This window comes from Tachypleus tridentatus, unplaced genomic scaffold (assembly GCF_004210375.1).
Source record: "Tachypleus tridentatus isolate NWPU-2018 unplaced genomic scaffold, ASM421037v1 Hic_cluster_1, whole genome shotgun sequence".
Classification (NCBI taxonomy): Eukaryota; Metazoa; Arthropoda; class Merostomata; order Xiphosura; family Limulidae; genus Tachypleus; species Tachypleus tridentatus.
In genome coordinates this window covers 29691698-29707649 of record NW_027467777.1, presented here as the reverse complement: position 1 = coordinate 29707649, position 15952 = coordinate 29691698, and the positions used below count along the sequence as shown (strand labels likewise).

The window sequence follows — 15952 nt, the reverse complement described above, 5'->3', positions numbered from 1 at the left end:
ATTACAGCCATAATAGAGTCACTTTATAAAGACTGATGGTCAGTTTTACACTACAGCCATGACAGAGTCGCTTTGTAAAGACTGATGGTCAGTTTTACATTACAGCCATGACAGAGTCGCTTTGTAAAGACTGATGGTCAGTTTTACATTACAGCCATGATAGAGTCGCTTTGTAAAGACTGATGGTCAGTTTTACATTACAGCCATGACAGAGTCGCTTTGTAAAGACTGATGGTCAGTTTTACATTACAGCCATGACAGAGTCGCTTTGTAAAGACTGATGGTCAGTTTTACATTACAGCCATGACAGAGTCGCTTTGTAAAGACTGATGGTCAGTTTTACATTACAGCCATGACAGAGTCACTTTGTAAAGACTGATGGTCAGTTTTACATTACAGCCATGACAGAGTCACTTTGTAAAGACTGATGGTCAGTTTTACATTACAGCCATGACAGAATCACTTTGTAAAGACTGATGGTCAGTTTTATATTACAGCCATGTCAGAGTCGCTTTGTAAAGACTGATGGTCTGTTTTATATTACAGCCATGACAGTGTCACTTTATAAAGACTGATGGTCAGTTTTACATTACAGCCATGACAGAATCACTTTATAAAGACTGATGGTCAGTTTTACATTACAGCCATGACAGAGTCGCTTTGTAAAGACTGATGGTCAGTTTACATTACAGCCATGACAGAGTCGCTTTGTAAAGACTGATGGTCAGTTTTACATTACAGCCATGACAGAGTCACTTTGTAAAGGCTGATGGTCAGTTTTACATTACAGCCATGACAGAGTCGCTTTGTAAAGACTGATGGTCAGTCTTACATTACAGCCATGACAGAGTCGCTTTGTAAAGACTGATGGTCAGTCTTACATTACAGCCATGACAGAGTCGCTTTGTAAAGACTGGTAGTCAGTTTTACATTACAGCCATGACAGAGTCGCTTTGTAAAGACTGGTGGTCAGTCTTACATTACAGCCATGACAGAGTCGCTTTGTAAAGACTGGTGGTCAGTCTTACATTACAGCCATGACAGAGTCGCTTTGTAAAGACTGGTGGTCAGTCTTACATTACAGCCATGACAGAGTCGCTTTGTAAAGACTGGTGGTCAGTCTTACATTACAGCCATGACAGAGTCGCTTTGTAAAGACTGATGGTCAGTCTTACATTACAGCCATGACAGAGTCGCTTTGTAAAGACTGGTGGTCAGTCTTACATTACAGCCATGACAGAGTCGCTTTGTAAAGACTGGTGGTCAGTCTTACATTACAGCCATGACAGAGTCGCTCTGTAAAGACTGATGGTCAGTCTTACATTACAGCCATGACAGAGTCGCTCTGTAAAGACTGATGGTCAGTCTTTCATTACAGCCATGACAGAGTCGCTTTGTAAAGACTGATGGTCAGTCTTTCATTACAGCCATGACAGAGTCGCTTTGTAGACTGATGGTCAGTCTTACATTACAGCCATGACAGAGTCGCTTTGTAAAGACTGATGGTCAGTTTTACATTACAGCCATGACAGAGTCACTTTGTAAAGACTGGTAGTCAGTTTTACATTACAGCCATGACAGAGTTTAGGTTTCTTTTCTGTTACTAAGTTGTATTGGCATCATATAGGTATATATTATGATATTAGATCTACCTAACTTTGGTTATTTTCCAGATGTAATATTGGAGACATAATTCTCCTACGCTACGATGATAGGTATGAAAATTACTTGGCTTTCTACTTGGGTCCTGTTCTTCATTTCCTCAACACTGACTGCATGGAAGCCTTAGGGTTAAAGTCAGGTTTGTAACTATGATAGGAAAAGCAACGAATGTCTTTCTTATTGGTTTCATAATTTTTAAATCTTTCATATAATCCATGAGTGACCTAAGAAAACCTTGATATTATTTATATTGGTTGAATGTGCAACATTTTTTATATTTATATGTGTAAAACATGAGTAAAGGGAGAAAGGCCCATTCCCCGAGTGACATGTTGAATGCAAGAAATTAATGCTTTATAAAATAATGTGTAAAAATTCTTCTTTTTTAGTGACTCCAGATTCCCGGAAATTATATGCTTTGGCCGAAGTAACACATAAGGAATATTGTCAGGCTAAAAAAGTAAGTTATTAGACATATTAGTGTTGTGTCACATGGTTTAGATCATTTAGTGTTGTGTCACGTGGTTTAGATCATTTAGTGTTGTGTCACATGGTTTAGATCATTTAGTGTTGTGTCACATGGTTTAGATCATTTAGTGTTGTCACATGGTTTAGATCATTTAGTGTTGTCACATTGTTTAGATCATTTGGTGTTGTGTCACATGGTTTAGATCATTTAGTGTTGTGTCACATGGTTTAGATCATTTAGTGTTGTGTCACATGGATTAGATCATTTAGTGTTGTGTCACATGGATTGGATCATTTAGTGTTGTGTCACGTGGTTTAGATCATTTGGTGTTGTGTCACATGGTTTAGATCATTTGGTGTTGTGTCACGTGGTTTAGATCATTTGGTGTTGTGTCACGTGGTTTAGATCATTTGGTGTTGTGTCACGTGGTTTAGATCATTTGGTGTTGTGTCACGCGGTTTAGATCATTTGGTGTTGTGTCACGCCGGTTCAGATCATTTGGTGTTGTGTCACGCGGTTCAGATCATTTGGTGTTGTGTCACGCTTGGTTCAGATCATTTGGTGTTGTGTCCGCGAGGTTTAGATCATTTGGTGTTGTGTCACGCAGGTTCAGATCATTTGGTGTTGTGTCACGCCGGTTCAGATCATTTGGTGTTGTGTCACGCGAGGTTCAGATCATTTGGTGTTGTGTCACGCCGGTTCAGATCATTTGGTGTTGTGTCACGCGGTTTACATCATTTGGTGTTGTGTCACGCCGGTTTACATCATTTGGTGTTGTGTCACGCGGTTTACATCATTTGGTGTTGTGTCACGAGGTTTACATCATTTGGTGTTGTGTCACATGGTTTAGATGATTTAGTGTGGTCTCGCGTGCTTGAGATCATTTAGTGTGGTCTCGCGTGCTTGAGATCATTTAGTGTGGTCTCGCGTGCTTGAGATCATTTAGTGTGGTCTCGCGTGCTTGAGATCATTTAGTGTGGTCTCGCGTGCTTGAGACCATTTAGTGTGGTCTCTCGTGCTTGACATCATTTAGTGTGGTCTTTCGTCCTTGAGATCATTTAGTGTGGTGTCGCGTGCTTGAGATCATTTACTGTGGTCTCGCGTGCTTGAGACCATTTAGTGTGGTCTCGCATGCTTGAGACCATTTAGTGTGGTCTCGCGTGCTTGAGACCATTTAGTGTGGTGTCACGTGCTTGAGATCATTTAGTGTGGTCTCGCGTGCTTGAGACCATTCAGTGTGGTCTCGCGTTGTTTAGATCACTTAGTGTTATATCACATGGCTTAGATAATTCCAAGCGTTTGAAATCTGTAATGACTCGGTTCATTCAATGTTGTCTCACATGAGTATTCAGGCTCCCAAAAATCATTATGAGTTCAGTTGGTGTTGTCTTCCATGGTTTAGCTTATTTGGAGTGATTGAAACTTGTTTACAAGAACTCAAGTTAATGTTGTATTACATGTTTACGAACATTCCATGTGACCAAAAATATGAATATATTTTATTTTATACGTTACACTTTAATGTGCCACATGTAATTTATTTAAAGTTCAGAGAACATTAGCCAGGTGGCAGGATGTCAGTCTAATGCCATGTGTTTCAAAAGAACAACATCAAATGTTTGTTCAGCCATTAGCTTTAATATCTTGTTTAAGTTTTTATAATGGTATGATAATATCAATATTTCTTGGACATTTAGTTCAGTGTTTCTTAACTGTAATAATGAAATCTATACAGCATCACACTCAAAATGGATGACTTAATTATAGCTAGAAACATTGTAAAAAGTCAGAAACCTTGCCAAAATGTTTTAGTATCTTTGTGATAATTTCCGTGCATGTTCTGTGTTAATAAATGTTAAAAACCATTTTGTTGTGTAGGAACATGGTTTTCAAAGTGATGTTATAAACTACAGTACAGGGGAGGTAAGTTCATGGTTAGCCATCTTTTCACAGAACATGGGAGTTAACCATCTATCATAGAACATGGGAGTTAGCCATCTATCACAGAAACCTGGGGGTTAACCATCTGCCACAGAACATGGGAGTTAGCCATCTATCACAGAACATGGGAGTTAGCCATCTATCACAGAACATGGGAGTTGACCTTCTATCATAGAACATGGGAGTTAACCATCTATCATAGAACATGGGAGTTAACCATCTATCATAGAACATGGGAGTTAACCATCTATCATAGAACATGGGAGTTAACCATCTATCACAGAACATGGGAGTTAACCATCTGTCATAGAGCATGGGAGTTAACCATCTGTCATAGAGCATGGGAGTTAACCATCTATTATAGAACATTGGAGTTAACCATGTATCACAGAACATGGGAGTTAACCATCTATTATAGAACATTGGAGTTAACCATCTATTATAGAACATTGGAGTTAACCATGTATCACAAAACATGGGAGTTAACCATGTATCACAGAACATGGGAGTTAACCATCTATCATAGAACATTGGAGTTAACCATCTATCATAGAACATTGGAGTTAACCATCTATCATAGAACATGGGAGTTAACCATCTATCATAGAACATGGGAGTTAACCATCTATTATAGAACATTGGAGTTAACCATCTATCATAGAACATGGGAGTTAACCATCTATCATAGAACATGGGAGTTAACCATCTATTATAGAACATTGGAGTTAACCATCCATTACAGTTCATAACCTGTGTGACAGATCAACCTTAATAGGTTTCATGTTCAGGAATCAGTTCTCAACTATTGGGAACTGTATTCTAGGACTAAATAGGATTCATGAGCTAGAATCAGTTCTCAACTATTGGGAACTGTATTCTAGGATTAAATAGGATTCACGAGCTAGAATCAGTTCTCAGCTGTTGGGAACTGTACTCTAGAATTAGATGGGTTTCATGAGATGGAATAAGTCATCAACTATTGGGAATTGTATTCTAGGACTAGACAGATTTCGTGAGCTACAATAAGTCCTCAGCTGTTGGAAACTGTACTCTAGGATTAGATGGGTTTCAGGAGATAAAATCAGTTCTCAGCATTTAGGAGCTTTACTATACACCTTGCTTACTCATTCAACCCACTGGGAAGGTGAGGTTTTCACAGGCCCTCATATATGGACAACTAGTTTTACATTGTAACTGGAATTATCAGTTCATACTTGTGTGTAAAAAACGTGTAACAAAGAATTTACACACCATTTAGTGTTTGTTTATGTAGATAAGCACGTTGAGCTAGGAGACATCGGTATCAGAAACCAAAGTCAGGTGCATAGAGGAAATTATGAAAACTAAACCTTAACATGTTGTAGATTATTTGTAAAAAAAAAGTCCTTTTACCAACCCAAACATAAAATAGAACAAAATATTTTAATAGCACTGAAATAAAGAAAACACTAACAAAATATGGCAACATTTATTTACATAACACCTCTCTTCTCTTACCTTCCTTTAGGTAATAACTCTGTCATAATATGTTTTTATTACATAGAAACACACCATGGTTACGTCATATTACCCATAGTCCCTTGAGAGAAGTTGATGTAGACATGAACTTCTGTCTGAATTTCTGTCTTACCCAAAGAAGACAAACCGGTGTGTCAGAACTTGTAACATGCATTAAATTTAATGTTTTTATAGGTGGTATTCTCAAACGTGTGGACCCTAAAACCTATAGAGAACATTACATTCTGGTACTTTATTTTCAGAAGACACTGTGTGTCATTATTATCCAAGAAATTTCACTTCTCATAATCATCTACTGAAAAGCTGTGTACAAATCAGCCATCTATCAAGAACATACCATAATCCAATTTACTGTTTTCTCCTGTGCAAAATAACACAGGTTCATGTTTAATGAAAGAAAACTATACCTGTATCAAAAACCTAGCTTCTTTGTTTTTTATAATAAGCCTAGAAATCTCCCAGATCTTAAATATCGTAACAGTTATTATTATATATTTTAACCTTCCAAAACATTCACAAAGTTATGAAAATATAAATAAATGTACTTAGAGTGGGTTAAAACATTCCCTAGACTATAAATAAACTGGTCAGAGTGAGTTTAAAGATTCCCCAGGCTATAAATAAATAGCTTGATAGAGGGTTAAACATAACCCGCAATATAAATAAACGTATTTAGAGTGGGTTAAACATTCTACAAACTATAAATAAACATGTTTAGTGTGGCTTAAAACATTCCCTAGACTATAAATAAACATGTTTAGAGTGGGTTAAAACATTCCCTAGACTATAAATAAACATGTTTAGAGTGGGTTAAAACATTCCCTAGACTATAAATAAACATGTTTAGAGTGGGTTAAAACATTCCCTAGACTATAAATAAACATGTTTAGAATGGGTTAAAACATTCCCTAGTCTATAAATAAACATGTTTAGAATGGGTGTAAACATTCCCTAGTCTATAACTAAATATGTTTAGAGTGGGTTAAAACATTCCCTAGACTATAAATAAACATGTTTAGAGTGGGTTAAAACATTCCCTAGACTATAAATAATCATGTTTAGAGTGGGTTAAAACATTCCCTAGTCTATAAATAAACATGTTTAGAATGGGTTAAAACATTCCCTAGACTATAAATATACATGTTTAGAATGGGTGTAAACATTCCCTAGACTATAAATAAACATGTTTAGAATGGGTTAAAACATTCCCTAGACTATAAATAAACATGTTTAGAATGGGTTAAAACATTCCCTAGACTATAAATAAACATGTTTAGAGTGGGTTAAAACATTCCCTAGACTATAAGTAAACGGTGTTACTAAGTTAGTTAACTCAGTTTCATATTTTATCTTCGTATGTTGTACTACGTAATAGCAGGGGTAAGTTGGTGAATAGGTGGACGTACAAAGGTTTGGAACAGACAATGCACAAGATGGTTTTGAGAATCCAGCCCCAATACTTAAACGGCAGCACCTGATGCTATCGCCCCACAGCCCGCATTATGTGATCTGTAATTGACACGAGCAGACAAAGAAGCTGTTATTAAACTCCACCCACCCCGTGTAGTGATTACTCTCGAAGTGTCTATACGGGGCTTTGTTGAATCCACAACTACGCACGTGGCATAATTGCGACCTGAAATCATTTCCACAGGTTTTATAACTAGAACTGGTGTTTGAGAACCACAACTGTGGTTGTCTTGTTGTGGTCACTGACATTCTCATCACAAAGCAGCTTCGGTTGTAGAGGTGGCACGTGCTCAAAAAGTAAATGTTTTACGAAACACGTGCTCGTGTATTTAATACGTTATCTCCCATCATGTTGCTTTGTGTCGAAGGATAGTCCAGGTTTCATGACACGATACCGTTAGTAACAAATTCGTATTCTCAACTTTCACAAAACCAGTCACAGTCGTTATGACCTCTTCCTCTCTGTCTGACTGATTAGTACTAGAAACTTAGGGTTGGATATGTAGACTTGAGTTGTAAGATGCCTCGGCCACTTTGAAACATTCCAATTTCTCTCGCAGTAGTAAAAACAAAAGTATTACAGGGGAAGACATAAAGCAATTGAGAAATTAGATCCAGTGAAAGAAATAAACAAGAGATTGTACCACTTGAAATGAGCATATTGTGGACGTCTAGCACCCTCTGTTGACAAAACTTCGTTAATGGCTCCCACGTGGTGAATCAGCGGTATCTTTCCGGACTTGCATCACTAAAATGTGAGGTTCGATTCCCCGTGGTAGCTGATGGTTGTCGAAACACCCAAGAAACAAACTTGGAGCTTTGTGGTAAAAAATAAAAACAATAAACTAAATAACTGTTAGTAATAATACGTACACTGCTATAATATCTCTCACTGCTGGCAGTTAGCAGTAAACAGTTAACCCTAACATATGTATAGTTCATAATTTAGAATACTCAAGTTATAATAAAGTTAGTGCACGCATCTTGGCGATAGGACGTTTTCGTTGTTTAACACGATAGATGACGCTCTTTGTTAGGCCTTCTTCAGGTTACTGTGATTCAAAGAAAAGGGAGCTGCCTTTAGGGCTTATTTCTAGAAGCCTATGGCATGGCTAAGTGGTTAAGACGCTTGGCTTACAAGATGAGGGTCGCGGGTTCGAATCCCCGTCGCGCCAAACATGCTTGCCCTTTCAGCCGTGGGGCGTTATAATGTTACGGTCAATCCCACTATTCGTTGGTAAAAGATGATGACTAACTGCCTCCTTTCCAGTCTTCCACTGTTAAATTAGAACGGCTAGCGCAGATAGCCAACGTGTACCTTTGAGCGAAAGTCAAATCAAACCAAACTAGATGCGTAAAGTTTACTGATGTTAAATAAAACCTGAAACGAGGCTGTATTTAAGGCTTGAACCAGGGAACACAGAATGCTTTTAGCTCTTGAGAATGAGATTAACATTGACAGCCCCCTGGCGAAATTAGTGATAAGACTTACAACACTAAACCTCTGGAGTTCGATTCTCTGTGTTAATAAACAACAATTAACACCAGATTTATTCTGTTAATTATGTAAAGCTTTGTTGTTATCTATCTATGGTTTACAATCTACAAAGCTAACAAATGTTGGTTTTCAGGCGCGTGCAATAGGTGTTTTTGTAACGTGCGGGTGTAGCCACTCTTCTCCATCCTCCTCCCCCATCCCGACCGACAATTACTTTGGGAGAATATTGTTTCTAAGATTAAATATCGATTGACAAATGATTTAACGCTAGGCCTTGATGACTAGTACCGTCATTGTACTGACCGTCATTGAGCATTACTGTTCCTCAGTAACCTGACAAGGGAAGCCCTATAAATGGGTGATTTTTAAAACTACCATTTTCAAAGTGCATCTTTTTTAAACTAGCAGACGAGTTTCTGGTCTCGCGTTAGTACTAAAATATCGGAGTACATGATTGGTTGAACGTGTTAGGTTTTCTTATTGAACAATAATTTAGATTTTTTTTATTCTGGTTCTTTTTTATCGTATTTACATTTCGATAAATTTAGCGAATACGTTTCGTGCAAGCCGTACATATCCCATTGTTTGGAGGTTTAGTTGTCAACCATGTTGGAACATCTGTCGTTCTCACATCCTGCAATATTTCAATAACAATAGGAAACGAAACGAACTATTTGAAACGAAAAACCATATATTGGTTTTAGAAATATCGCACGTGTTTTACTACCAAATGGTTGGACTCGTCCGTTACGGTGGTGATTTCATCATTTGTTAATCAAACAGTTCGGTTATTACCATGATAATGGCCTCACTTCCTGTGTAAAGAGGTTATTACAGTTGTATTAAAAAATAACAGTACGTGATCTTGTACACAGACACCTACCTATTTCCACGCGTAACGATTTATTTTTAAAACAAAAATATTTGGCTAAGAATGAGACAAAAAGACAAGTTTTGGTTTAAGTACAGCTCAAAACTAAAGAAACATATACTCAATGTTATGTTGCACAAGTAATGTAGTTATCCATTGTTAGCCAGGTCCTATTGTAACAATACTATACATTGATATTTAATACAGGGGAAACTCATCCAACAATACTAGTAATGTAGTTATCCATTGTTAGCCAGGTCCTTTGGTAACAATACTATACATTGATATTTAATACAGGGGAAACTCATCCAACAATACCAGTAATGTAGTTATCCATTGTTAGCCAGGTCCTATTGTAACAATACTATACATTGATATTTAATACAGGGGAAACTCATCCAACAATACCAGTAATGTAGTTATCCATTGTTAGCCAGGTCCTATTGTAACAATACTATACATTGATATTTAATACAGGGGAAACTCATCCCACAATACTATTGTAATGGATAACTAGTAATGTTAGCCAGGTCCTTTGGTAACAATACTATACATTGATATTTGATACAGGGGAAACTCATCCCACAATACTAGTAATGTAGTTATCCATTGTTAGCCAGGTCCTATTGTAACAATACTATACATTGATATTGAATACAGGGGAAACTCATCCAACAATACTAGTAATGTTGTTATCCATTGTTAGCCAGGTCCTATTGCAACAATACTATACATTGATATTTAATACAGGGGAAACTCATCCAACAATACTAGTAATGTTGTTATCCATTGTTAGCTAGGTCCTATTGTAACAATACTATACATTGATATTTAATACAGGGGAAACTCATCCAACAATACTAGTAATGTAGTTATCCATTGTTAGCCAGGTCCTATTGTAACAATACTATACATTGATATCTAATACGGGGGAAACTCATCCAACAATACTAGTAATGTTGTTATCCATTGTTAGCCAGGTCCTATTGTAACAATACTATACATTGATATTTAATACAGGGGAAACTCATCCAACAATACCAGTAATGTAGTTATCCATTGTTAGTCAGGTCCTATTGTAACAATACTATACATTGATATTTAATACAGGGGAAACTCATCCAACAATACTAGTAATGTAGTTATCCATTGTTAGCCAGGTCCTATTGTAACAATACTATACATTGATATCTAATACGGGGGAAACTCATCCAACAATACTAGTAATGTTGTTATCCATTGTTAGCCAGGTCCTATTGCAACAATACTATACATTGATATTTAATACAGGGGAAACTCATCCAACAATACTAGTAATGTTGTTATCCATTGTTAGCCAGGTCCTATTGTAACAATACTATACATTGATATTTAATACAGGGGAAACTCATCCAACAATACTAGTAATGTAGTTATCCATTGTTAGCCAGGTCCTATTGTAACAATACTATACATTGATATTTAATACAGGGGAAACTCATCCAACAATACTAGTAATGTAGTTATCCATTGTTAGCCAGGTCCTATTGTAACAATACTATACATTGATATCTAATACGGGGGAAACTCATCCAACAATACTAGTAATGCAGTTATCCATTGTTAGCCAGGTCCTATTGTAACAATACTATACATTGATATCTAATACGGGGGAAACTCATCCAACAATACTAGTAATGTTGTTATCCATTGTTAGCCAGGTCCTATTGTAACAATACTATACATTGATATTTAATACAGGGGAAACTCATCCAACAATACTAGTAATGTTGTTATCCATTGTTAGCCAGGTCCTATTGTAACAATACTATACATTGATATTTAATACAGGGGAAACTCGTCCCACAATACTAGTAATGTAGTTATCCATTGTTAGCCAGGTCCTATTGTAACAATACTATACATTGATATTTAATACAGGGGAAACTCATCCAACAATACTAGTAATGCAGTTATCCATTGTTAGCCAGGTCCTATTGTAACAATACTATACATTGATATTTAATACGGGGGAAACTCATCCAACAATACTAGTAATGTAGTTATCCATTGTTAGCCAGGTCCTATTGTAACAATACTATACGTCGATATTTAATACAGGGGAAACTCGTCCCACAATACTAGTAATGTAGTTATCCATTGTTAGCTAGGTCCTATTGTAACAATACTATACATTGATATTTAATATAGGAAAAACTCATCCAACAATACTAGTAATGTAGTTATCCATTGTTAACCAGGTCCTATTGTAACAATACTATACATTGATATTTAATACAGGGGAAACTCATCCAACAATACTAGTAATGTTGTTATCCATTGTTAGCCAGGTCCTATTGTAACAATACTATAAGTTGATATTTAATACAGGGGAAACTCATCCCACAATACTAGTAATGTAGTTATCCATTGTTAGCCAGGTCCTATTGTAACAATACTATACATTGATATTTAATACAGGGGAAACTCATCCAACAATACTAGTAATGTTGTTATCCATTGTTAGCCAGGTCCTATTGTAACAATACTATACATTGATATTTAATACAGGGGAAACTCATCCAACAATACTAGTAATGTTGTTATCCATTGTTAGCCAGGTCCTATTGTAACAATACTATACATTGATATTTGATACGGGGGAAACTCGTCCCACAATACTATTAATGTAGTTATCCATTGTTAGCCAGGTCCTATTGTAACAATACTATACATTGATATTTAATACAGGGGAAACTCATCCAACAATACTAGTAATGTAGTTATCCATTGTTAGCCAGGTCCTATTGTAACAATACTATACATTGATATTTAATACAGGGAAACTCATCCAACAATACTAGTAATGTTGTTATCCATTGTTAGCCAGGTCCCATTGTAACAATACTATACATTGATATTTAATACGGGGGAAACTCATCCAACAATACTAGTAATGTAGTTATCCATTGTTAGCCAGGTCCTATTGTAACAATACTATACATTGATATTTAATACAGGGGAAACTCATCCAACAATACTAGTAATGTAGTTATCCATTGTTAGCCAGGTCCTATTGTAACAATACTATACATTGATATTTAATACAGGGAAACTCATCCAACAATACTAGTAATGTAGTTATCCATTGTTAGCCAGGTCCTATTGTAACAATACTATACATTGATATTTAATACAGGGGAAACTCATCCAACAATACTAGTAATGTTGTTATCCATTGTTAGCCAGGTCCTATTGTAACAATACTATACATTGATATTTAATACAGGGGAAACTCATCCAACAATACTAGTAATGTTGTTATCCATTGTTAGCCAGGTCCTATTGTAACAATACTATACATTGATATTTGATAATGGGGAAACTCGTCCCACAATACTAGTAATGTAGTTATCCATTGTTAGCCAGGTCCTATTGTAACAATACTATACATTGATATTTAATACAGGGGAAACTCATCCAACAATACTAGTAATGTAGTTATCCATTGTTAGCCAGGTCCCATTGTAACAATACTATACATTGATATTTAATACAGGGGAAACTCATCCAACAATACTAGTAATGTTGTTATCCATTGTTAGCCAGGTCCTATTGTAACAATACTATACATTGATATTTAATACAGGGGAAACTCATCCAACAATACTAGTAATGTAGTTATCCATTGTTAGCCAGGTCCCATTGTAACAATACTATACATTGATATTTAATACAGGGAAACTCATCCAACAATACTAGTAATGTTGTTATCCATTGTTAGCCAGGTCCCATTGTAACAATACTATACATTGATATTTGATACGGGGGAAACTCGTCCCACAATACTAGTAATGTAGTTATCCATTGTTAGCCAGGTCCTATTGTAACAATACTATACATTGATATTTAATACAGGGGAAACTCATCCAACAATACTAGTAATGTTGTTATCCATTGTTAGCCAGGTCCTATTGTAACAATACTATACATTGATATTTAATACAGGAGAAACTCATCCAACAATACTAGTAATGTTGTTATCCATTGTTAGCTAGGTCCTATTGTAACAATACTGTACAATGATATTTAATACAGGGGAAACTCATCCAACAATACTAGTAATGTAGTTATCCATTGTTAGCCAGGTCCTATTGTAACAATACTATACATTGATATTTAATACAGGGGAAACTCATCCAACAATACTATACATTGATATTTAATACAGGGGAAACTCATCCAACAATACCAGTAATGTAGTTATCCATTGTTAGTCAGGTCCTATTGTAATAATACTATACATTGATATTTAATACAGGGGAAACTCATCCAACAATACTATACATTGATATTTAATACAGGGGAAACTCATCCAACAATACCAGTAATGTAGTTATCCATTGTTAGCCAGGTCCTATTGTAACAATACTATACATTGATATTTAATACAGGGGAAACTCATCCAACAATACCAGTAATGTAGTTATCCATTGTTAGCCAGGTCCTATTGTAATAATACTATACATTGATATTTAATACAGGGGAAACTCATCCAACAATACCAGTAATGTAGTTATCCATTGTTAGCCAGGTCCTATTGTAATAATACTATACATTGATATTTAATACAGGGGAAACTCATCCAACAATACCAGTAATGTAGTTATCCATTGTTAGCCAGGTCCTTTGGTAACAATACTATACATTGATATTTAATACAGGGAAACTCATCCAACAATACTAGTAATGTAGCTATCCATTGTTAGCCAGGTCCTATTGTAACAATACTATACATTGATATTTAATACAGGGGAAACTCATCCAACAATACTAGTAATGTAGTTATCCATTGTTAGCCAGGTCCTATTGTAACAATACTATATATTGATATTTAATACAGGGGAAACTCATCCAACAATACTAGTAATGTAGTTATCCATTGTTAGCCAGGTCCTATTGTAACAATACTATACATTGATATTTAATACAGGGGAAACTCATCCAACAATACTAGTAATGTAGTTATCCATTGTTAGCCAGGTCCTATTGTAACAATACTATACATTGATATTTAATACAGGGGAAACTCATCCAACAATACTAGTAATGTAGTTATCCATTGTTAGCCAGGTCCTATTGTAACAATACTATACATTGATATTTAATACAGGGGAAACTCATCCAACAATACCAGTAATGTAGTTATCCATTGTTAGCCAGGTCCTTTGGTAACAATACTATACATTGATATTTAATACAGGGAAACTCATCCAACAATACTAGTAATGTAGCTATCCATTGTTAGCCAGGTCCTATTGTAACAATACTATACATTGATATTTAATACAGGGGAAACTCATCCAACAATACTAGTAATGTAGTTATCCATTGTTAGCCAGGTCCTATTGTAACAATACTATATATTGATATTTAATACAGGGGAAACTCATCCAACAATACTAGTAATGTAGTTATCCATTGTTAGCCAGGTCCTATTGTAACAATACTATACATTGATATTTAATACAGGGGAAACTCATCCAACAATACTAGTAATGTAGTTATCCATTGTTAGCCAGGTCCTATGGTAAGAGTATTATACCTAAAATATCAGATCGTTGGGTTAGTAGTTTATGTCTCGTGAGTGTTAGATTTCGAGATGACGAGAAAACCCACTTGTAGAGAAAATTATATATTTAAAAGTGGCTCGAATGAGTAGAGAATATTAATAGAGGATCAAACAATGTTTTAGACATTTTGGTCATCATCATTCACAAAGAAAGAAAGGGTTACAGACCAGCAGCTACCCTTTCTTTCTTTGTGAACCTGATGATGAATGAAGAAGGTTGAAACGTTGTTTGCCCCTCTTTTAGTGCTTTCTCTACCAATACTAGCTGTTTTTAAATATATGAGTGTTAGATTTGTTTTGGAAGCTTGTATTCTATCACCTTCTGTCTTGTTTTCTCAAATGTGTTGTCTAAAACTGCTTCTTAGAAAGGGTTAAACTTATATCAATTGTAAGACAAATTTTCATCTTTTAACTCTGTTACTATGAAATTAAATGAGTAATGTGTGATTTTGTGTCAATTTGTTAAGAGTTCCTCATTCTTAGTGCTATATTTCTCTTTTATCACCAGGCCGAGAACCGATACAAGCTACCTGTAGGCAGTAGGTTCTACAGGATCAAAGCTAAACCTTGGTTCAAAGATGCTCAATCCCGAAAAGAAAGACAAACAAAAGGTGGCAGCAGTAGTGGCAAGTACTTGGGTAGCGAACATTATCGGCCTCAACAATCTAAAGAAATGGGAACTTGGTTGAAAAGTGGTTAGGTTTTTCTTGTGTCTTATTCATTTCACAGCAAAACAAACTTGAAGTTATAAGAAAACTTCTCAAATCAACCTTCCTTTAACTCACCATCTCTTGTCCTTAACAAAAGTAGATTATTGGTCATTCTTGCAAGTTGCCCATATTTTAACCAAGCATGCACTCTTCTCATCATTGGTGGAATACAGTTTACTGATCCAGTCACCCATACTTTAAA

General features: G+C 35.8%; 1 protein-coding gene across 1 annotated transcript in view; it reads left to right on the top strand.

Moving 5' to 3' along the window:
* LOC143241742 (uncharacterized) overlaps window positions 1–15740 on the top strand; it is a 37547-nt gene extending 21807 nt beyond the window's left edge. The window contains exons 11-13 of the mRNA XM_076484967.1: window positions 1674–1801; window positions 2052–2122; window positions 15549–15740. Of these exons, the coding sequence (XP_076341082.1) occupies window positions 1674–1801; window positions 2052–2122; window positions 15549–15740 (391 nt within the window). The remainder of the gene's footprint in view (window positions 1–1673; window positions 1802–2051; window positions 2123–15548) is intronic.
* Window positions 15741–15952: the final 212 nt, after the last annotated feature.